The following is a 22,624-nucleotide window of genomic DNA, read 5'->3' as shown; positions in this document are numbered from 1 at the left end:
AACACGAGTTCCTCACTAAAATTTGTCATTTTATGGAGTGTGCCTGACAGAGCGCAACTGACAGATGAAAGTTAAAGTGGCCCCTTGGAAATAAACAAGTCAAAAAGAGCTCAGAGTTTGGCTGAATTAAAGGAAGAAGGGGGGGAGAGTTTATTTGAAAGCCAACGAGCATGGTGCTCTTTGGACCCTTGCGGTTTGCCAGCGTTCCTCCCAGGTGAGCTCACACTGGGCCGGTACCCCCTCCCCCCTCCTCGCCCCCCCCCAAAAGAAACGGCATTTTCTGCCCCTTCGGCTTGACTCATGCAATACTTTGCTGGTAGTCAAAACAAAGTTAGACTGTTTTTTTTTTTCTGGTTAGCTCATCCGTGACTCCTGTGTCGGTCATTTAGGAGCACCTCAGCATTTTCTAATGATTAAGATGAGGAAGATCACATGGTAGTTTCATTTGAGGTTGAAGGGATGATGTTGGTGAACCTGAGAAGTAGAAACTCTATTCAAGATTTGTCATTCAGCAGGAAACTGTGCTTGATGTTGCACTATACTTAATATTTGGGAATCAAATCTTTTCCCATTTATTTGTTCCCTGGACAATTTTATTATCAACATGCCGAGTAGACACTCTGGTGAAGTAAGTGAAAAGAAGAGAAAAGAATAAAAATGAACATGCAACTTCAAACAAAGAACTGAATAATTCAGGATTGGCTGAAATCCTAAAATTACTATTTGCATTGTGAAGATGAACCAAAAAGGCATTCAAGTATTAGATCTCAGTCATACTATTTTACTTGAAATATCAAGGGAGAATATATTCATGTGATTGGTAAAGTTGTGAAATATTGTTGCATGTTTCCTGTCTGAAGGAAAGGCCTTTTTTGGCGATATGGGTCCAAAGGTTTAGCAGCGACCCTGAAAAAGTTCCCCTAGACAACAGGGCCACCTTGTGTTCAGCACGTGAACTTCAGGCTTATTAAGAACCCAGCGAACAGAAATACAAAGGCCCTATGTCGGCTAAAAATAAATATGTAATTCCAAGAAAACAATAATAAATACAAAGTCATTCATACACTCAACTTTGTTGTTTTGCTAGCTATTTCTATTCGGAAAGAAGAATGTCTTACGATAAGATAACTGTCAGGTAACCATCCAGATAACGTCTCTACGTCCAAAGTTCCTTCTAAAGCTCAAGTTTCAAAAGTTCCAGTTTCACAACCTTCTTTTCCTCCGCCCTCCCAACAACCAGAAATGAGTTATCCGGGCCGTAAGAAGTTCTCTCTTCTCTGTGTGGCCCGCGTCGCCTCCACCACGCCGTCCACGCCGTCCAACTCGTCTGCCTCCCGCCACTTCTCCCTGGGATGCAGGAAGAGGTAGTACAGCACGAGGAAACAAAGCCCCAGCACCGATCCTCCGAAGATCAACCCGCTCACTGTCAGCAAAAAGGGGCTTTTCTGCAATTCCGGCTTTAAAAAACCCAGCAGGAACGGAGTCGTGACGTTTACCAAAAAGTACAGCGAGTAGTAGACGGTCATGGGGACCTTGGTGTCCTGCCCTTTGACGTTGAAGAAGGTGAACGTGAGGACAATCCCGATGACCGCTCGGTACAGATACTCAAGCTTTCGCGAGGAGCAGAAGTCGGTCTGAAGCGCGTGCGTCCAGGTCGTCCCCAGCAGCCAGAGGACGGTGAGGCCGATGGAGCTGTAGAGGCTCAGCGCGAGGAGGACGGCGTAGCTGAGGATGTGGCTGCTGATGGTGCAGAGCTTGTAGAGGAGGTAGACGGCCGTGGGGAGGCCCGAGGGCATCTCCCGGAGGTGGGCGAGGGACCTGCGCAGGCAGCGCCGGTAGTCGGTCAGGGACCAGGCGACGTTGAAGAAGGAGAACGCCATGGAGGTGTCTGAAAGGCATGTTTCCGCGTCAAAATGCTGTAAAATGCTGACTACCACTACCAATTCCCCCGAATACGCCTTTACTTACACTGCAGGGCTGAGCCGCCCCCGTGGCCGAGTACTAAGTACAGCTGCAGCAGGAGCTGGGGGACACTCTCCAGGAAGGTCTCAAACAGCTTGAGCATGCTCAAATCCGTGGCCATGCAAAACAAAGCGCGGTCGGCGTCTTTCCTCTCCTCCGAGGCGTTGGAATGCGGAGACTTCCAAACCACTATGAAGCCCTTTTTCAGCTGGTGATAGTACCTAGCAACAGGTTGGACAAAACACAACGACAACAAAGTCGGACACGTGCAGCGCCAGACAAGCTTCGGACACACCTTCCCATTCAAAAGAATGATTCAACAGAATGAGAAGGTGCAAAATGTTAGGTTACAAAACACTGATATGCGGTTGTTCCAGTTTGGGCTTTTCCCTTCTGAAGGATTTGCATGCCACTCGTTACGAGTCACAGGAGGCCCACTTTGCATGTCACAATGCATACCTGCTGAAGATGCCCATGCCGGATAGGTGCAGGACAACGAGTCTGCCTCCGGACAGGCCCGGGACGGCTGGTTTTCCCGCGGCGTTCTTGGCGGCGTCGCTCATGTCGTCCCGGTACCAGGCGTAGCTGAAGATCTGCGTGACCAGCAGCCCGGCCAGAACAAACGCCAGAGTCAGTCCGGCCCACGCGGAATCACCCTTTTGAAAGTATACCGCGGCGAGTCCGACGTCTGTCCCAATGTCCCCGACATACAGGAGCAGTCCGGCGACGGTTAATAACCACCGCAGTTTAGTGTACTGGGCGTCTGCTGGCTCCATTGCGATGTCAATTGTTGAAGTTCAACCGGCGCTTTGCTCTGGGACGGAGCCAGGCGTGTGGTTTGGATCGGGGGAAATGCCACTGTGGACAGGTTGGGTGTCGGAACGAGGCGGTCCCATCTTGGTCGATCTGTTGAAGCATGAGAAAAACAATGAGCATCGTGATGAAGACGCGGCAGTCATCACGCCCCAAAGTTTCATGCACATCCTGTGCAGGTTTACCACCAATCTTATGACAGTGGTGAAATGCAACGTGACAGCAGTCTGCCGGTGTGTCACAGCACTCCTGCCCTTTGAGTTTTGTCATAAACACTGTATTTATGAGTCCTGCCAACTGCAAACCAACCAGTTTGATTAGCAAACAATTAATGACGCTAACAGGAGGGCCAATAAAAAATTCATGACGTTCATTCTGAAGGCTTATATCAAATAAAAGGATTTTATAACACCTGAATGGCATTTTAAAACCTATTTTCTCAATAACAGTGTAACTTTTACATCCTCTAGCCTCATCAAAGGGTCAACTGTTTCATGAGGGGTGATAAAGTACAAGGAAAACATAACCAAAGCAAACTATTTTAAACTCATATTAGCTTTACCTCAATGAAATACAGCCAAAGTTTATCACAAAGATTCCTTACAAACTATTCTGAGCTAATATACAAAAATATATAATTACTTAACAAATCCCAAATTAATTGCATTCCAATTGATCACATTCTGTCTTCATTTACAAAAAGATTGTGGGCACATATCAATTCAACTCACCAGTATATGGTTTCCATGGCACACAACCGTGTCCCACGGAGGCCAGACCTTCAGCATGCAGCCGTTCTCTTTCTCTTTCCTTGAAACCTGCCTGTCTCCACCTCAGTGACAACCCACTGAACCAACAGTTGAACCGGAAGAATGTGGTTACATAATAGATCTTGTGCCTCCCGTACAGTAGGTGCGTGTGTGTGTGTGTGTGTGTGTATGACTGGTTGACAGTTCCTGCTTTAACTTCCATTTCACAACCCTTTGTTCTTTCGAAAATTTTTGGATGGCTTGAATCACAGCCAGTAAGTGTAGAAATCCCCAGGCAACCCTAGACTAAATACCAATCTTTGGATTTGCAAAGTGGTTTTCCTGTAATCGATGCACCGACATGAAGTGTGGGAAAATATTTACCTAAGCTCAGGAACACTGCAATGCGCTTCATATTTGCGAAACTTGAAAAATGTTCAGTGCCACAACCGGATTTGTCTTGGTAGGAGTAGAAGCTCATGCTGGATGATGTTGTAATCTCAGAGCAGGATCCGCAAACAGGGAGCCCCAGGGCAACAAAAACTACATTTGAACTTTACTTACTTACTATGTGTATTATGTCAATGTATTAACAGTACCCCCCTAATTATTTGTTCGAATAAAATACATGTTTTGGTAATAGGCTTATTGGAATTGTACCTACAAAAAATGGTCTATTGTCAAAAATCAGTGAGATAGCATACCTCCACAGGCAATGGCTTTATAATAGCACACGATGTTACACTCCAACCCGCCAGGGGGCGACAGAGAGCCGCGTCTGGTCCTCTCCTCTGCGTAAAAGAGCGTCGTTGGTCCGCCTGCAGCAGCTCGACCCTCCCACTGGCAGAAGAGTGACACGCCATTCAATCGCTGCCTGGCCCTTCGCTGGTAGGAAGCGTCCGGCGTCCTCGTACCTCACGGATAATAATCATTTTAATAATATTATTATTATTAATAATAATAATAATAGCCGACAGAAAAACAACTCCGGCTTCGCTGCGTCACGCAAATCCTCCCACACCAAAAAAAAAAAAAAGTTGAGCCGAACAGTGTCGACATGGGGATCCGAAAGAAGACCAACAAGAACCCGCCGGTGCTGAGCCATGAGTTTGTCATCCAGAACCATGCAGACATCGTGTCCTGTGTTGCTATGGTGTTCCTTCTCGGGCTGATGTTTGAGGTGAGTACCGCTCCACATGTTGAGTGGGTTTAAATCGTGGGATGCCCCCCCCCCCCCCCCCCCACCCGGCTCCCCCAGGCTGCTGCTGCTGCTGGATGCCGAATGCTCCCCATCTGTCCCTCTGGAAAGTGACACGGCTGCCTGCTCTTATTATTCAAACTACTTCCTCTTGTAATAGAAAGTTTTTTTTTTGGTTGCTTCTCTGCAGGGTGGCCTCGGATTTTTTTTGTTGACCCCCCGCGATCAATAGATTTCTCAGGGGTAGGCTTTCATAAACCTGAACGGCATTTCCTTAAAGCGACGTGTGCCCCATAGAGTCCTCTTTCCCTCCCCGTGTTGAACTCGACATTTAGAATCGCTGGTCTCTGCAGGCCCGCCGATTGATGACGAAAATAAACGAAAATGCATCATGAGGAAAATAAAACGGCCCAAAGTTGTTCGGCGTGTGATCACGACGTTTTGTTTATTGTTTCCGCGCGTGTTGTGGACTCGCCACCTCGCATCGGCGGCTACGACAACCCGCCCGTGGCTCTCGGGTTGGTTTGTGCGTGGATGTGTTACGTGGCAATCACACAGGGAGCGAGAGGGCTGTCATCACAGAAAGAGCCCGCTCGCTTAATACAAAAAAAAAAACAATGCTGAAAGTTTGGAGCTCGGACGGCGTCTCGTGGGCGTCTCGACCCCACGCGACCGGATGGATGCCGAATGACCGACTCACGACTCGACATTCACCTCACGTTTCTGCTCAATTTTAAGAGGATGTTTCATCCTCGGCGAAAAGCAGCGCCATTAGAGTCGCGTCAGCAAGGGGTTTCGACTACTTCCGGTTTCGGTTCTACAAAGTAAAACCCCTTCAGCGGGACCAGCTGTTGCAACGTGTACATCCGATCGCAACGGCAGCATGAGCATTTTCTAAAGATGATTGGTATTTATTTAATTCAACGATTTTTTAATTTAATTCTTCCTTCTGTTCAGTTTGAATGTTTTGCGAAGGAAGACCGAGCAACGTCCCGTTTTAAATGCATTATTTTATCTCTGCGGTGTCTCTACATTTGAATGGCCATCAGTCACTTTACCCCTACATAACAAAAGTGACTGTTCGAATTCTGTTTATATATAAACAAATTAACCATCAGCCCCACATAACGGATTATTTTGTAATTCCCTTTCTAACGCCCCTACATAAGCAGTTGGTAGAGCTTCATCACACATTTTTAGGAAGTCCCATGTGGCCTGATATTTCCCTCTAATCTTTCAGTATTATCACCCTTAAAATGCTCTACAAATTTGCCAAAATGAATCGTTCTGTGGCATTAAAACAAATAGCTCACATAGACTTCAGTATGTTATATGTTATATGAATCAGTTATTGGTCTTTCAGGGAATCTCCTTCAGTTTATAAACGCAGTGCTGCTAAGTTTAGTTGGTAAACGCATGTAATCCTGTTTCACTTTGCAGTACAAATGAATTTGCATGTGCACAAGCCTCCATTACTAACTCTTTGTTTTCCATCTACAGGTCACCTCGAAGTTTGCAGTGTTATTCATAACAGTCCAGTACAATGTCACCATATCAACAAATGGTAAGTTACAGGATTCAGTTGAGAGTACAAGATAAATGAGAGCGGATGTTTGTTTTCAACATCGCGTTGGAATGGATACCGCGAGTTTTGTCTTTGCCGTACTTTCTTAGATCCATCCTGCCGGAAACCTCTCAGGTTCCAGACGTGTTCTTTCTTCACACAAACCCATTTGAGATTTCCTTCTCTTTTGTTCTTTTTTTGTGTCTTTAGTGCTAATTTCACTCTGCCTGACTTTATAAAGTTCTCTTGTGGCAAGGTCGTGCCGAGGTGAATTAGGGTGACTGTGCATTACAGGCCTCTCACTTTCAAACCCTGCTCATTTCAAGGTTAACAATTTTGTAGTCAACTTGCGATAGTGTTGGGAGGAATGCACCAGCACGGCGCTTATTCATCCTCTGTGCTGCAGGCTGGTGGTCTGCAGGCTGCCAGCTGGCGATTCACCTCTTATCTCAGTATGCGCATAGCTCTGTAACTCATTCACAGCCCGTATCTAATTAGACAAATAACTTGCTGCATCTTAATCTTGCTGTAGTGAAACAAATTCAGTTACACCACTCTGTTTTTTTTGTCTTTGTCCGCGCGGACTCTTAACAAACGATCAGACTGATTTCGTTATGCGGTTGCATAAGCCGCGAGCTGGGCTATCTCATATCCTCTGTGCTGCGACGCCTCACATTACTCAGCGTGTCACAGATAGCTGGCTGCAGGCCGTATAGATAATAACAATGTTGTGTTAATATAAAATGTTATTGTGCTGGGACGTCGACACTCGGTAATCCAAAAGCATCCCCTTCAGGAATTGAGGTTATCCAACGTGTGAATCACTTGATTTTTGCATTTAATTAAAACGGCTCAAGTGTTCACGTTAAGGATGAAGTTCATCTGACACTTTGAATATCAGTGAAACATTTGAAACAACTTGTTCATAAATTGCTGGGTGGCTTGTGGCCCATTGGTGATACATTCTGCACCACCTAAACACTGTTTGGGTGGGTTTTATTTTGCTGTGGGCAACAACAACAAAAATAATAATTAGGAGCAGCATTTCATTTTGTAGTCTTACTTTGAATCAATGGGATTTATTGGGTCCACCAACTCGACGATCAATCCATAATTACTAGAGAGAAAAAGGTGAACATAGAAATGGGATCTTGTGACTTTTCATGCTTTTTCGTTTGTGTTTGCATTGGACAAACATTTGTGAACCTTGAAAACAACGTCACAACCTGTCCAACGTTCTCTTAGCAGCAAGAGCCTCTAGAGCCAGACTGAAATAAAAACACAGAATGAGGATGTTCCCTGAATGTGGTCTATTAGACACGTTTCTTATTCTGCTTTCCTGCTCATTGTGGTAACTCCTCTATGCTCCCTCTTTAGGCCCAGAGGAGACGGCCGTGAACCACTTCCACCACGGCATCAAGGACTTGGCCACCACCTTCTTCTACATGCTGGTGGCCATCATCATGCACGCCATTATCCAGGAGTACGTGCTGGACGTAAGCGAGGCACCCCGCTCCACAGCACCTACTCCTCGAGCTCTTGAGCCCCGGCGTTTTCTCATCGCTTGCATTGTTTCGTTTATCTCTGCAGAAAATCAACAGGAAGAAGCACTTCTCCAAAACCAAGCACAGCAAGTTCAATGAGTCGGGCCAGCTGAGCGCCTTCTACCTGTTCTCCTTCGGCTGGGGCGCCAGCATCCTGCTCTCCGTACGTGCCTCTTGGCTACGTGTGTTTTTACAGCGCTTAAACATTGGGCGTGATCTGTAACGTCGCTGGCTCTTTGTCCGTAGGAAAAGCTCCTGTCCAATCCGGTCAGCCTGTGGGAGGGCTATCCCCATACTCTGATGCCGTGAGTGTGTCATGTTGACGCGTGGAGGCGGTTTTTTGGGGACGCATTTTGACTAGAAATGGTGTCATTGGTTATTTATTCATCTTTAAATATAACGTCTGTTTCCCCCTCCTCAGATTCCAGTTGAAATTCTACTTCATTTGTCAGCTGGGCTACTGGTTGCACGCGATGCCAGAACTCTATTTCCAAAAGACAAAGAAGGTGTGTGTGTGTGTGTGTGTGTGTGTGAGAGACATACTGCTACTTCCTGTTTGACTTCCTGCATTGCATTGTTTCAAAGAAACTAAATATTTACTGCTCTCGGCCTCCCGTCCCTTTGTGTTCCTTCGCTTTAGGAGGATATTCCACGGCAGCTTGTGTACATCTTCCTGTACCTGGTCCACATTGCGGGCGCCTACATTCTGAAGTAAGAGCTGCCCCCATCGGAAAAAGTGATGGAACATGTGACCCCCCCCCCCCCCCTCCTCTATACCCTCCCTGCGCTATAACGGGGACTCGTGTGTCTTTCAGCCTGAACCGTCTGGGTCTGGTCCTGCTGGTGTTGCACTACTTTGTGGAGCTTCTGTTCCACGTTTCCCGCCTGGTCTACTTCAGCAACGAGAGCCGGCAAACGGGGTGAGTCCTCGCGTTCCAGATGGTGTGAGCTTTGTGAAGACGTTCTGCTGTGTGTGTGTGATCGTTTCGTCCCTTTTTGTCTTCCAGTTTCACCATATGGGCCGTCTTGTTTGTCCTCGGGCGGCTGCTCACGCTGTCCTTGTCCGTCCTCACCGTGGGCTTTGGCCTCGCCACGTCTGACAACCAAGGCTTTGATTTGGCCGCGGGGAACTTTAATGTTATTTTTGTGCGGTAAGTCCGTCCGAGGGGAGAAAACACGTTGTTTTTATTGGTTTGTTTGTTTGTTTTCTTTTATGTTCTGTATTTCGCATTAAACATTATCCTTACATAATGTACTGCTTCAGATATTACTATCTGAGTATCTGAGGGCGGACCAATATTTTCAGCATCAATGTGTGAACCTGGGACCCTTTTTTTAAAATTTCTTTCTGATTTACCTTTTAGGATAACCGTCCTGGCGGCCATTTGCCTCACTCAGGCCTTCATGATGTGGAAATTCATCAACTTCCAGCTGCGGCGGTGGAGGGAGCATGCCCAAGCCCAGACTCTGAAAAAGAAACCAGTTGCTTCCAAGAGCAAATCAAAGAAAGACAAAGGTGAGCACAGAGTGGACGGATGTGTCCTCCTGCACGGCGCCGGACGTTACGTGCCTCTCTTCTTGCCACGATGCATAATGTCAACGCGTTACATGCACCCGACCTAAGTAACGTAATGTGTCCTTTTTGTGTTTTTCCTCCTCAGCCAATGGAGTAAACGGAGTGAGCTCCCACGCCGCCGATTCACCGAGAGCCCGAAAAGAGAAGTCGTCATGAATGCATTCCCCCGTCCATCGCTGTCGCGGCTGCACCCGACCAATGGCGCCTCCAGCGCCTCGCCCGCGCTGTGCACCCCGGGCTCTCACACAGGACTGACCTCCCAGCTGGACTTCAAAGGCGCCTCGACTCAACAATCATTGCTCCGCTGTGCCACATTAAATATAGAAAGGAAAAATCCCGACCCAACTACGAAAAAGAGACCTTTATTTAAGAAGTGCCTATTGATACAGATTGTTTTGTATTGGGTGTGTACAAATTCAGGAATGATGCCTTCAGTGTTCCATGTCCCCCCCACCTCACCTTCCAGGTCAGCTCACGTCATGCTTTTTCCAAAACGGCGTGTATTCCAGCTTGTGATTTATTTCCCTTTTTATTTATAAGCGCCAGCAGCTCCTCTTCTTTGCCACTGAATCCGAACCCTCTTTGGTGGGATATTTGTAAACATTTTTGTAAGAATTTCCTAATAATATCTCTTATTTTTCCATCAGTAAATGTTGCGTACAGTCCTGTAATAATCTCTTGAGTGTCAGTTTCCAACGTGTCGCTGGCTAATCGGCGCGATGGAGAGCAAAGTAGAGGATTTTCAATGTCCTCCCGTGGATGGAACAGGGAGGCGTGCGTAAAAGCAACCCAGGAACAACGGGAGGCGTCACCCGTGTGCTACCATGAGTAGGTTCCCAGTTTAAGTATAGTGCAAAACTGCCAGTATAGACGTAGTAACCCTGATGTAGCATTTTATTATCGTAGTTCCGAGCAGCTGTAAGTCACAAAAGAACATATCCCCCGTCATGAGATGATGCTCACTCTATTGCCGTTCTGCCTATTGCACATTAATTGTCTATCGTCCTTAATTGAACACACTTTGTCTTTAGTTTTGTGTACTTGGGAGACAACAAGATGGAAAGGAAAATCACTGTCTTGTATGGTCCATGACAATTTGCTGTTTAAGTGGAATGGGTTAACTGTACTTCATTGTCCCCGCGTAGTATTGCTTTAAAGTAAAAATGTCCACGAGAATGACTTGACCTAGGACTGCGTGTGAGAAACTCATATTATCTCCCGAACCCACTACAAACACGTGCCAAATGAGTCTGACTGTTGATGTAAACCGTTCACTTACATTTCATGAAATTAATTTACAGAAGCTATGCTGTATTGAAAGAATCCATCGCCTGGGTAACACTGGCTTATTCTAAATGAAAAGCTAACTAATTTTAGATTCACAGCAAGTCAGTTATCTCCAGCAGTATATCATATAGTATATTTGGTTTTCTGAGCTTTTTTCTGATTGTTTATCTTGCAAATGAATAAAATGTTTATTGAAAGAAACAACTGGTGAGCTGTTTTTCTTCCCTGCATGTAACCCAGTATCGTAAATACTGCCTTAATGGGGCTTTTTCATACAGCATATAATGCTCAGACCCTCCATGAATCCAAGTGAGGGGTGTGGTAATTAAATGGCATGTCAGTGCATTGGCTCCCAAATTGCAAACCTGAACTAAATCTGTGCTAAAAAAAAACATGGAGAAAAATTAAAATCCCTCAAATATTTTATTTGCTTTGGTTTACCTCCATTATTTTAGTCAATGTGTAAATGTGTGCAGCCCAACATGTAGGTATGAATGGTGTTTCAAAGCCGTCTCCTTACGCACACAAATATGTGGTTCATACTGTGCAGAACACTGTTCTGAACAAGCCTCGCTTAAGTCAAACACAAACTGCAAATGCAATTTTTTTAAAAACAACACATCCCAAACAAATGTACCTCTATGGAGTTTCTGTACATCAGTCTTGTTCATTAAATGATGTGGAAACCAGCCTGATATCCTACCTCTCTGCCACTTGGTGGCGTAGTTGCACACGTTTTAGTCTAAAGAAAACGCCTCCTCGCTCATTCGATTAATGGATAGTTGACCACACAGTAAATCAAGGCACGTAAACTAGGACACCCGCATTTGTCATAGGACTAAAGCTTGTCAAATGTATAGCCTGCTGTTTGTGTTTTAATAGGTGTTTGTTTTTATTTGTTTTATAAAATAGCTAACATAATCACACTGTTTGTTGTTTGCAGATGTTTTTCTCATCACCGTCTAGTTATACTTGTTAGTGACAATGTATTCAAATCAACTAGTAAATCAAGTAGTAATCAAATTTTACTTCAACTGTCTTCTTTTTTCAAACCTTTTTAATTTTTGTTATGAGCTTAAACATGTTGGTTAACAGTACATCCATTAGTGATGTAACACCCGTTTTCACTATATTGGGAAATATGAGTTGGGATGTGTGTGTGTGTGTGTGGGGGGGGGTCATAGTTCCCCCACCTCTTAAACCACAACACACATCTAAACATTAGCTACTGACAGTCGTGACACTGTGGGAGCTTCAAGTAACTGTCAGTGGTATTATTCTTTTTTTTTTCTTTTTTTCCGATGAAATGTCAGCAAATGAAAGCTGTTCTATCAAGAATCGTGTCATCCTTTCTTTTTTTTGCAGGTAAAAAAAAAAAATCAGCGTCAAATGCGTGCAAATCCTGCGGGGCTGAGTTGATAGCGCTCGAGGAAGAGCCCCGTGATGTGGTTTTTGGTGTGGGGGAGGATAGCGAGCTACCAGCCAGATAAACACTCCGCGTTGGTTTGCACAGCGGGAGTAACATGGCGGCACAGTTAGCCAGCAGAAATGTTGTTTCACTACCGCGAAGGTCAGAGCGGCGTCTGAAAAACGGGATTTAACGGGCGAGGAGGCGGCGGAAAAGTATTATATCGTAAGTAGCCACACGTGTTTTGGTGCTCGTTGCCCGGGACGGGACGAGGTGTTTTTCCGCTGTTAGAAGAAGAAGACGGGGGTAAAAAAAAAAACGGATCCAGTGCGAGGTCTTCAATCTCGGTTGTGTGTCTGTCTGGCACAGGCTCTCGCTTTCGGCGTTAGCTTATTAGCATGCGTTAGCTTCTCGGCTAACCCCGCTGCCTGTGTCAATAGTGTTTTCTGCAGCAAACTCAATTTAGACTGCTCGGGGCAGCGAGCTTTGCAAGCGAGTTGTCCCAAATGTGTGTCAGCCGTTTTATTTTTATTCAGCGGCGAGCCGGTCTACACTTGGTGTCAAATTAAAACGTATCTTGCACAATACTTTCTTATGTCATTGTTTTTTTTTTGTGCTGAGTGAGCGAGTGAGCGAGTACACAACACCGGACGAAGTTCGCCAGTTACAGCATGAACGTAGTTAGCATGCTAACTGATTAGCCCGCAGGCTAACCCGACTGCTAGAACGTCGTTGTCAGAATAACCCGAGTGAGTGAGGACAGTTGTTACCAGCATGTGTTCGAGCGGGCAGCTAACCATGTTTGTGGTGATATTAACCATGCCACGCTACCGCTTACCACGTTAGGTAAGTTTACGATAAATACTCCATTTATCCCGGGCTGCATGGATACATTTATTTTTTTTCCCCGTGTTTCCCCCCCCCCTCTCTCTTCCACCCCCTGGCTGAACAAACGTTTCTCTCTTTTACATTTGGATGTCGTTACTATGCATTGTCGAGGCGCTCCACCACCGAGCTACGTAGCAGCCTGAGCTATAACGTGGAGCACTCTTGTCACTTTAAACAGGCAGCCGTTGGCTTTTAACCGTTTGACCAGAGTGTTCAGAAAGTTGTCCATGTATACGGACGAGGGACACACACACACACAGGGTACCCCTGTAAGTTTTTTTTTTTGGGGGGGAAGGGGGGGGTGACTTCGTTGTGCCTGTGTCGTGATTGTAAGTGCCATCCTATCTTGAGGGGGTTCGGGCGGACAGCTTGTGCCGTTTCGGTGGTTGTCAACGCTCCTCGCGGTGGTGCCGCAGGAACGCGTCTCGTGGAACCGGTATGAGCGGTTTTTCCGTCGCTTTCGGTTCTTGCCCACCTGACTGTCGCGTCACCGACGTGAGCTTTAATGTGACGTGTTGTCCAGCTGCAGTTTTGGCTGCAACTTTTTTTCGGGGGCGGGTAGAGGGGTGCTACCGGAAGCAGTATAGAATGTATACTGTATTCAAGGATTATTATTATTTTTAAGAGACGACGATGGCACACGGTTTCTAATTTTCATCTTTTCGTTTTAGAAATGTGTTCATTCCAGTTTTTTTTTTTTTTTTATTACTTTTTTTTAACATTTGCAGTGAAAAGAAAGCTGTATACACGTTTTTTGGGCTGAAACTATTTGTCCGCCTCATGACAGGACAAGTTAAGAAGTCAAATTTTGTCCACAACTAACCAGATTTTAATTTATTAAGTTATTAGATGAGGTTACCGCTGGGTATACGCATACAGCGCCTGCCACAACCCTCCCATAGTTGCAAAGAATGCGGTCCTGCACAGATGAAAACGTGCATTCCAACAGCGTGCGTGTACAGTGTAGTTAGGAGTGGTACTTGGTTCGGCCTATTTTGCATCTATGCAGATTCATATAACCGCCCTTATGCCCTTGACTGGCGCTTTTTTTTGTCATTTCGCCTAAACACCATAATGGAACAACTCTATTTGGATGATGACAATTCAGGAATTCATGCAAGGGTGTATCCAAGTATCTGTATGTTTATACAATAACAACTGACTGTTTTTTTCTTGTTTTCTCACACTGTCTTGGCACAGTTATTGCAATGTGTCTGATCTACAGGTAATCCTCTGCCTTGACACATTGTATAAAGCAACCTCGTCAACAGATGTGTGACAGTAACACCCAATGCGTCACGTGTGTTTGAAAGCGATCTCTGCATCAATGCTTTGCTTGCTGTTTCTTTTCCATCGGTCTCGGCCCCCGCTCACTGAGCCCTGTAATTTCCTTCCCACAAACCCGTCTTTCTGTATTGTTGTATAGCTCTTTTTGGTTGCCCGCCACATGTCCTATGTGTGTTAGTGATTCCATAAGGCAAAGCCCTTTTTCTAGTTGGAGACAATCCTCTCATCATGTAATCACTGACTTTTGCCCTGTGATAGGCTTGCTTTTGTTGCGTCACCCGACTGATACTGTAATCATTCGACCCTTGTTCTGTAGCATGCGGTGCCAGTTCTTTGGTTGTTGACTGTCTCTGTTGGCCTAATATGACAGTACACTAATAATAATGTCTAATGTCGACTCAAATCCCGTTTTACGTATTCATGTCAAGACATGCTTTGTATGAGGCAATCTTTACGGTAAACACAGATTTTGTTTTGGTTTCAAGCACAAATTTTCAGGAATCAGGAACATTTATTGCCAAAATATGTTAGAGATACGAGGAATTTGACATGGCAGTTGGTGCAAAACATCGGACAGTAAGACTACAAGACAATGGACAACAAGACAAACGATGTAGTGCAAGGCATGTTCAATTTACAGATTTACAATTATTCATTAATTCATAATAATAATAGATTAATGAAATAATATGCAAAACACCTTTTTTTCTAATCCAGCTCTAATAATATTTAATCTTGATCCCTGTTTAGGGGCTTTCATGGGATGTATGGTTTTATTGTTACTTAATTTTCCAGAGGAGACTGTAGTGCGAATCATACTCGTAGTTTATATTGATTGCCACAGTTAGTTTGCAAAATCCGTAGTCTCATCTGTTACTTATACCTGGGGATAATCTAAACCATTTGGTTGGTAAATGTATTTACAATGTGAATTTTGTGTATCAAAGTCAATGAACTACGTCACACAGATGTTGGGTCAAATACCTAAATCCTACGAGGACTCTGGGTAATTCTGGTCGGTTGTTATTGGGGGCATTAAGCTTTTCTTAAACTATTCCATGCTTGTAAACAACGGCCCACTGGAACGATAAAACGTTTCAGAAGAATGGAAAACTCTCCTTTTAGATTTTTTTTAGACTTGACATGAAACAACATTTTTGAAAATCAATCGTTTGTCAAATATGAAGCTAAAATACCAGATTCTCTGTCGTTTAAGTATTGTGTGTTCTAATATGGCATAATATCCATTTGGCTTGTACTGTGTATAATCTTGAGTTACTGTTCCTCATTATGACAATATTCTTATCAAAATATTGATTGAGGTCTGGAATCGCGCTGTAAGCCGTACTACGTTGGAGAATTCTCAATGTTGATGCTAAAGATTATAAATATAAGACTTCCAACCCATCCAAAGGACACTTGTCTCTATTTGACGTGAATCCCTTTTTTTCCCTTTTTTTTTTATTACTAGTTAACTACTCGGGCTCCTCATGTTTCCACACACAAACTTCGCGCTGCAAACAACAGGCAGTTGACTCATTTGATGCAGGCTGGAAAATGACATCCCTGTCTCTGCCGCTTAGTGTGTCCAGCTCCTGAACCACACCATGCCCCTCTGTCTCATGCAGGCTCCTCAATGTGTTCACTCCTGGGATCCTCTTTTAAAAGCAGTCTCAAGTAACAGTATCCAGAGCTGGCAGGAATCTGAGCTTTCACAAGGATGTTGCAGAGTATTTCTGCCCTTTTTGCTGAAATCGGTGATCTCGCAATCAAAGACCAAGTGTTAGGATAAACTGTAAGGGTTACTTTGTGTTCAGGGACATTTTTGAGTAGTTAAAGGACACTCAAATTATTATTTCCTTTCACTTTCCATATTTCAAAGTGAAGGATGCCGAATCGGATAGAGAAGCGAACGCACAATTGCTCCTCGTCCCGTTTAGCTGTAACGGATCGCACCGCATCGTGTTATCTGTCCATCCCGTGCCGTGAGGGGGCCACGGTGTATTCTTAACGCCATGCACCGCTCCCCCCGCCCCCTGCTATCTGTTTGCCTTGTCTCACTGGGCATCTCACCCTGCTGTCTCTGCGTTAGTGTTGTCATGGAAACAGCAGTGTGACAGTTCCTGGGTGGGCGTGAGGGATGAGCTGTGGGGAAATGGCCAGGGTTTTACAGTATGGGGAGGGGGGCGGGGAAAAGGAGGGACGTCGGAAGCTCAGGCAGAGATGGTTGATGGAAAGCTCAGAGAGGTCTCGACATGGAAGAGGAGGTGCCGGATTATTTACTCCCTGTCTGCTTCAAGGCGCGTTGTCATTGTGTTGTTTGGCTGACCTCAAACCAGCCTTCCCCTTCATCTAACGGCAGCCAGGGCAGAATCTTTTTTTCTTTTTTTGGCTGGGCGGGGGTTTAACATAGAACTGAAATCATCCAAGTACAGTGCTTGTCATTAAGGAGCAATAACATCGAACAGAAGTGTTGCCAGAGGAAAGCATAATTGCCGACATTAGCTTGGAATGACGCAGAGTTCTCATGACATCGCAGTTGTTTGCTGATTTAAATGGACCCAAAATGCTCTTGGATAACCTGCAATTGTTTTGTTTTCTCCCAGTTATTGACAATCAAGTCATTTGATCTGCAGCGGATGGTCGTGGTACCCAAAGGGATTATCCAGGAACATTTAGCCCCGACATTGTCAAAAGAATGCACTGTGGAAGTGGCCTCGTCGTCTCTGTGACCCTTTCCCGCGTGGGGTTATTCCAAGGCTAGTTATTCAAATCTGCATTGTTTTTCAAATCAGATATGTAAGCTCACACGGCGCTATGCTTCCATGGAGACTATAGCGGGGCTCCGAGGATCTTCAGGCTCCCCGGCAGTCCACGCTCCTCCACTTATGTAGGTCAGCTGCGGCGAAGTGCATTGATCTCCCAAGCTAGATGATATTGTGGCGTCTGCTGCTCGTTGCGAAAGAAGGTGCCCTCAGCCTGTTTGGCTTGAGCAGAACAGCCAACAGAGGTCACATGACGATGGGACCGGGCTGAAGCAGCGTTTTTCTTCTTTTTCGTGGTTAGATAAGAACTGTTACCGTTTGTCAAATCCGCACCTCGTTTGTACTCAAGCTTTTCATAGTGATCTGATTGCGGCAATAAAACAATTTAAAAAGGTACTTATTTAAACACAAAGGTTGTAAAGGGCTTTATGGACCGGCAAAAACACCCCCGTCCCCTCAACGAGTGATAAGGGTGGATACTAAATAAAGGTGGGAGGCTTTAACTGCTTAATTGAAGTTGGAAAACGTGACAACGTGAGGCAGTCTCATTCGAGTGGGTAAACTGCTTTCCCATCCGCCACAATGCGCCTGTAGCGCTGGGTGCTAGCATGTGACTGGCACCTTTCCTACTCCCCAGGGTGGAATCCTTGGCTTCGAGGGGATGGGATTTGATTGAGCAGATTGGTGGAGTTGGTTGAGCGGTCCAAAAAACTTTTTTTAGCCCAAATAAATGTGGCGTGAATCTGCCCCTAACAGAATGTGGTACACCATCTTATCCTGGAATGGAGGTGGAGGGCGTCATGGCGGGCCGCCCTACGGCGGTATGGAAGGACGTGTGCAGGGCAGCAGCCGGTCCCACCCACTCGTAATAACCCGGAGGAATGCAGGGGTTCAGTTTTAGGTTGTTTTTCTTTTTCTCTGTGCACATTGTAAGGGTCAAACTCCGACCAGCATGAATTTCCCCCAACCCGCCTCCCTCTCCTCCCCTGTTTTGCTCCCTCTGTCTTTCGCTGCCTGCTGACTCAGCAGTGTTCCCTCCGTGACCTATAATGTGGTTTTGCTTTGCTTTATCTTCACTGTTTTCAACGGGGAAGGGAATCTCCTGCGCTGACCCATGTGACGTTACCCCCCCCCCCCCCCCCCACGCTGTACAGTTCAGGAACGACCTGGATTAACGTTGCGGGTACAGTGAGTACCGCTCCATCCGCTGGAGTACTTGTTCTCCCTGCCTGATATCGTTGCCACAACAATCACAAATAATAAAAGATCTGGTATTGGTAGCTATAAAAACGATATTGTTGACACTAGCTGGATTGCTGTTTTGTTATCGGGAAAGAACTGCATATCTTTTTTTAATGTGGGATGGACTGGTAAAGAAAGCACTTTTCCAGAGCTCTTTATCTGACTGTTAAATTAAGTAAGGACTCCCAGTGTGTAGTTTTTCACAAGTGTGTTTAACCTCTTGGATTTCCTCTTTCCACATAAAAGCGGTCGTGTTTTATATATTCAAGAACTCAAATCCTGCATATTTCCTTCCCTCCTCCTGACAGAATAGCCGAATCTCCTGCATTTGTACCACATGTTATGTGTGATGCGTGTTTGTTTTCATGTCCAAATGCTTCCATTCATGGCTTTACTACAGAGATTTGTGGTTTTGGCACCTGACGTGGCCCGTCAAAACAAAACCGCCTCCCATCTCATCTGGCAGAGGAGTGCAAAACAAAGGCCCTCATTGGATGAGAGACAGAGCCATGATGTCCCACTGATGCTCTGGCTACAGGAGCTCACGGACAATATCCAACTCATGCGTCTTCCATTTAGACAATACGTCAGCGGTTGGTTACTTGGTTATTTTAACGGGTAACACAAGATTCCTGAGACCAGATTTTATTATTTCTTGGAACCAACACTGTACGGTTTTTCAACACGTGCCACATGTGTTGTTTATTTAGTCAAATGAATGTGCTTTATTTAATTTAATTTAAAGGTGATGACGGTTATTTTTAAGCTAATGTTTTTTTTTTTTTAAACAATCATTCATGCTAACAATAATGACAGATTTGACAAAATACAGTCACTCAAATCACGTGAATCTGCTCACTATCAACTTCTAGTAATCTCCTTTTGTATCATTCTCTCATAATCCCTGTTGACCATGTGACTGCAGGACATTCCGTTACATAATTTTATTTGTACTATTTGAGGCTTCTTTGCATGATTGGTGAAAGCAACCGTGCATGGATATGTTTTCCTCTTAATGATCTGAAATGAGTAGGACGGGTGCTTCTGGAACTCTCATCTGTACAATCATGTGAGGAATGCACATGACAGGCAGCGCATGGAGCCAGATGTGTGACGCGAACACCAGAGTCCAGTTTGACCAGCATGGTTTCATCAAATTAGGTGGGGGTGCTGCTCATTTGTGTTAACCCTTATTTTGGATTTTAGGTGTTAATTTTATCAGTTATGTCAGCAGAATCTTGCCAGAAAATAGCTAACTGTATAACAACCGTTGTTGTTGGGTCTGACCCGGGTGTCAGTGTTTAAGCGCACGTGGTGGGGGGGCTAGAAGGCTGCTTCGCTTTACTCTTTTCTTTGTCTGTTCCAATTACATGTCCTACTGTCAGCGCAGCAGCGCTCTTAATCAGGTAATGCCAGGGTTTAAAGTCATCCCCTGAAGCGTCCTCAGATTCAGATTATTACGCACACACAGTCAGCTTCTCCCTCCGTCTACCTCCCCGCTCCCCAAATGTCATCTCATTTCATCTTTTTGTTAAAAAAAAATTCGCACATTGTACGTACAGTGCGCGCGGGTCTGATTGTCGGCCTGTCACATTGTCTCAGTCTTTGGCTGATAAAGTGACATTGTTGTGTCAGCTGATCTGCCCCTCCTCGCTAACATGGCACCTCCTCAACCAAAGGCCGCCTCCACTGTATATCCTCAGGCCTCCAAACAAACTGTGACCCACTTCAAAAGATGGTGGACACACGCACACAAAGGGCACAATAGATGTATTTGACATGCAGACGAGTCACAAGATGAGCTTCAAATCTTAAAAGCATGCCGTGTTACACAGATTGAACTTTGTCACTCTTCATTCTTTGAGCTTGTAGCTACATCCAATTTCTCTCTCACAGCGCGCCTGATTGGTATCATTTTGGTAAGTGCACATGTGGTGGCAAGTGGCACAATGTTATTTGAGCAACAGGTGCGATGATACCGGACACGGGGTCGCATCCGCATCCGAGCAGCCCATTAGAATGTGCTGCTGATCTGTGCTACTGTGTGATGGATGCGTTGTTAATGGGAGGATATCTGTTGATGTCAAAATAGTGCAGCTCTTTGGAAGCCCTCTTCTTCGTAACCCTCTTCGCATTAATTGGGAAAGGAGATAATCTTTTTTTTTTTTTTGTCTTGGTTTTAATTGATGGACACTTTACTTTTTAACAATGACACATGAGTTTTTTTACTAATACATCATTTGTATCATGGGTTCAAAAGGTGAAATAGTTGTTCCGTTTTGGTATAAACCAAACAGTGGACGACCACGCTCTGAGTACTATCAGGAATAGAACACAATCAATTCTTATTATACCGCTCTTTGAATTGGTTTAGTGTGTCCTGATCGTGGACTCACTGCTTAAAGCCGCACAGTTAAACATCTCCACAGACAGACCTGTACAACCACATTTTGGTAATTTGACTAAGTGTCACCACGAGGTGCCTTGCTCTTGAGCCGCCCCGTTTTTTTCTTCTTTTTTTCTTTTTAGCTTTTGTTCCAGCAAGGCCCACAGCTAGTCCCATCAGTTTAAGCCTGCTGCTTCCAAAGCAACACTTCTCAACCCATAAGCTGTTACAAGCCCCATTCGAAACGTGATTTACCACACCTCACATTTCGTCTTAAAGAAACCCAAATCGATTGATTATTGGTTAGGATGGGGGGGGAGGGGGCGTCTTGACCAGGCAGCTAAACGGCCAGGTGTTTTCGTTAGGATACACTACACATCCGCCTCGATGCTTATTGAATTAAAGGCCGTTATCTGTCCACTCCAAAGGCAACAAGTAGCGGCTCCATTGGCGTTTAGCCTTTCGGCGACCTGGCCATTATGGTCAATATCTACCCCGCGAACCATCTACCTCTTTTTGTGTGATCTCAACCCGATTAGCCAGATCATTAGCATTATTAGCTCAGCCTGGTTGACAAAGCCTTTTACCCACTCTGGAGTGAGAGCGAAGGGATTACAACGACTCCCATGGTTCGGCTTTAGGTGGCATTTCTGCTCTCATCCCACGATCAATCCGCTGCTGTCAAAAAGAAAATGGCAATCGGCTCGAGGGCAGTGTTCCACATTCAAAGCTGCATGAACCTTGGTGATCTGTTGCAGCCGTTCAGTTACTCAGCATTTTTATTTCTTCTCAGTTGCAGTTTCACAAAATCACGTCATTATTTTGTTTGATAACGTGAGGTTTTGGGCTGAATAATGAAATTGTTTATTATCAGTTACTGTTGAAATGGCTGCACTAATGGAAGCTTGACCTTTTAACCTGACGATCTTTGCCCCCGCCCCCTATGTTTTAAATACCAACAGATGGTCTGTCTGTTATTGAAATACTCCCATGATCCCGTGTCAGGTTCTGGCAAAGGTGCATGTGTGGAGTGTGTATTTTTTTTTCTTATCTGCTTTTGAATTAAAGATATTTGAAACAGTCATTTACCAGTAGCCGTAATGATTGCGTCACAGCCGGCTTTTTAAGGGAACATGAAACTCTGCGGAAGTTGCGACCGGAGCTCAGTGACATTTGGCAGAGGTGTTGTGTTTTTGTTTAGGGTGCAGCATGTGTCATTCAACACTTGTGTGCCAAGTGTAATGGCTCCCTCAAGGAAAGAAACGCCCCGCAAGCTCTTCTGTTCCGATGCGCCTCGATACTTTGGACACCTGCTCTCTGGCCTACGTGCACCTCTGATGCAACTCGCCACTGGCCTGGGGTCGCACCGGCAACGTCCCCAGACGGGCCCCCACCCCCCCCCCCCTTTTTTTTTTAAATCGCAGGATAAATTGGCATGGCTCCATCGGTAAAAGGGACTGATGTAATGTGACTCGGTATAACTTGCTAAACAGTGCTTTTGTTGTGTTGCATAATTACTTTTTGGTTGAATACATTCCGTTGCACTGCTGATTGATTATGAGTGGAATCATTAAGCAAAACTTCCAACTAGTTACATTTCAAAACAAAGAAAAGGCGCATCTCCCTTGTAAAAAAGGGATTTGTTTTGATCCAGTTTGTTGATTAAAAAAAAAAAAAATCACAGTTCAACTAGCTCAACGGCGTGTATTCACACTTATGCTTTTAGGTCTCGGGGCGGACTGACCACGAGCATGTGAGGGCATTAAAGCTTAGAGGAGAGGAAACCTAGAGATGAGAAATGCAGAGTCATTAAATCGCATTAGATTGACTAGCATTTAATACCTATCTGCATTTCCTACTTTTACCATACTCAATGTTTAATCTATAATAAAGATTCAAAAGGAGCAGTTTTTCCTCATGTCAAGTGTCTTATGCGGTTTCCTTCCCCGACTCCT

General features: G+C 45.0%; 3 protein-coding genes across 3 annotated transcripts in view; 2 read left to right on the top strand and 1 right to left on the bottom strand.

The window, feature by feature from the left end:
* Positions 1–623: 623 nt before the first annotated feature.
* xkr9 (XK, Kell blood group complex subunit-related family, member 9) lies at positions 624–3,087 on the bottom strand. Its single transcript, XM_037456083.2, has 3 exons — positions 2,422–3,087; positions 1,969–2,183; positions 624–1,888 (listed from the first exon to the last, which is right to left on the bottom strand). Exons 1-3 carry the CDS (start codon positions 2,736–2,738, stop codon positions 1,248–1,250), a joined length of 1,173 nt encoding a protein of 390 aa, XP_037311980.2. The 5' UTR covers positions 2,739–3,087; the 3' UTR covers positions 624–1,247.
* A 1,369-nt stretch (positions 3,088–4,456) lies between these two features.
* Positions 4,457–9,709, top strand: tram1 (translocation associated membrane protein 1). The gene is made up of 11 exons (XM_037456085.2): positions 4,457–4,704; positions 6,223–6,286; positions 7,664–7,782; positions 7,877–7,993; positions 8,077–8,135; positions 8,252–8,336; positions 8,471–8,541; positions 8,646–8,750; positions 8,838–8,981; positions 9,195–9,346; positions 9,492–9,709. Exons 1-11 carry the CDS (start codon positions 4,582–4,584, stop codon positions 9,560–9,562), a joined length of 1,110 nt encoding a protein of 369 aa, XP_037311982.2. The 5' UTR covers positions 4,457–4,581; the 3' UTR covers positions 9,563–9,709.
* Positions 9,710–12,069: 2,360 nt separating this feature from the next.
* The window catches only part of ncoa2 (nuclear receptor coactivator 2), a 45,875-nt gene continuing 35,320 nt past the window's right edge, over positions 12,070–22,624 (top strand). The window contains 1 exon segment of the mRNA XM_037455372.2: positions 12,070–12,326. The gene's annotated coding sequence lies outside the window, so the exon portion shown is untranslated.

Source organism: Pungitius pungitius, chromosome 19, assembly GCF_949316345.1.
Source record: "Pungitius pungitius chromosome 19, fPunPun2.1, whole genome shotgun sequence".
Lineage (NCBI taxonomy): Eukaryota > Metazoa > Chordata > Actinopteri > Perciformes > Gasterosteidae > Pungitius > Pungitius pungitius.
Note: the sequence above shows the minus strand (reverse complement) of the source record. Positions and strands in the feature narration are given on the sequence as shown.

Bases quoted from the DNA above. Each gene is read 5' to 3' on its own strand.
- xkr9 (XM_037456083.2), bottom strand. From the start codon at position 2,738: ATGGAGCCAGCAGACGCCCAGTACACTAAACTGCGGTGGTTATTAACC. The intron at 2,184-2,421 runs GTATGCATTGTG...ACCTGTTGCTAG, and splicing joins GGCATGGGCATCTTCAGCAG to GTACTATCACCAGCTGAAAA. The intron at 1,889-1,968 runs GTAAGTAAAGGC...CATGCCTTTCAG, and splicing joins GGGCGGCTCAGCCCTGCAGT to ACACCTCCATGGCGTTCTCC.
- tram1 (XM_037456085.2), top strand. From the start codon at position 4,582: ATGGGGATCCGAAAGAAGACCAACAAGAACCCGCCGGTGCTGAGCCAT. The intron at 7,994-8,076 runs GTACGTGCCTCT...CTTTGTCCGTAG, and splicing joins GCGCCAGCATCCTGCTCTCC to GAAAAGCTCCTGTCCAATCC. The intron at 8,542-8,645 runs GTAAGAGCTGCC...TGTGTCTTTCAG, and splicing joins GCGGGCGCCTACATTCTGAA to CCTGAACCGTCTGGGTCTGG.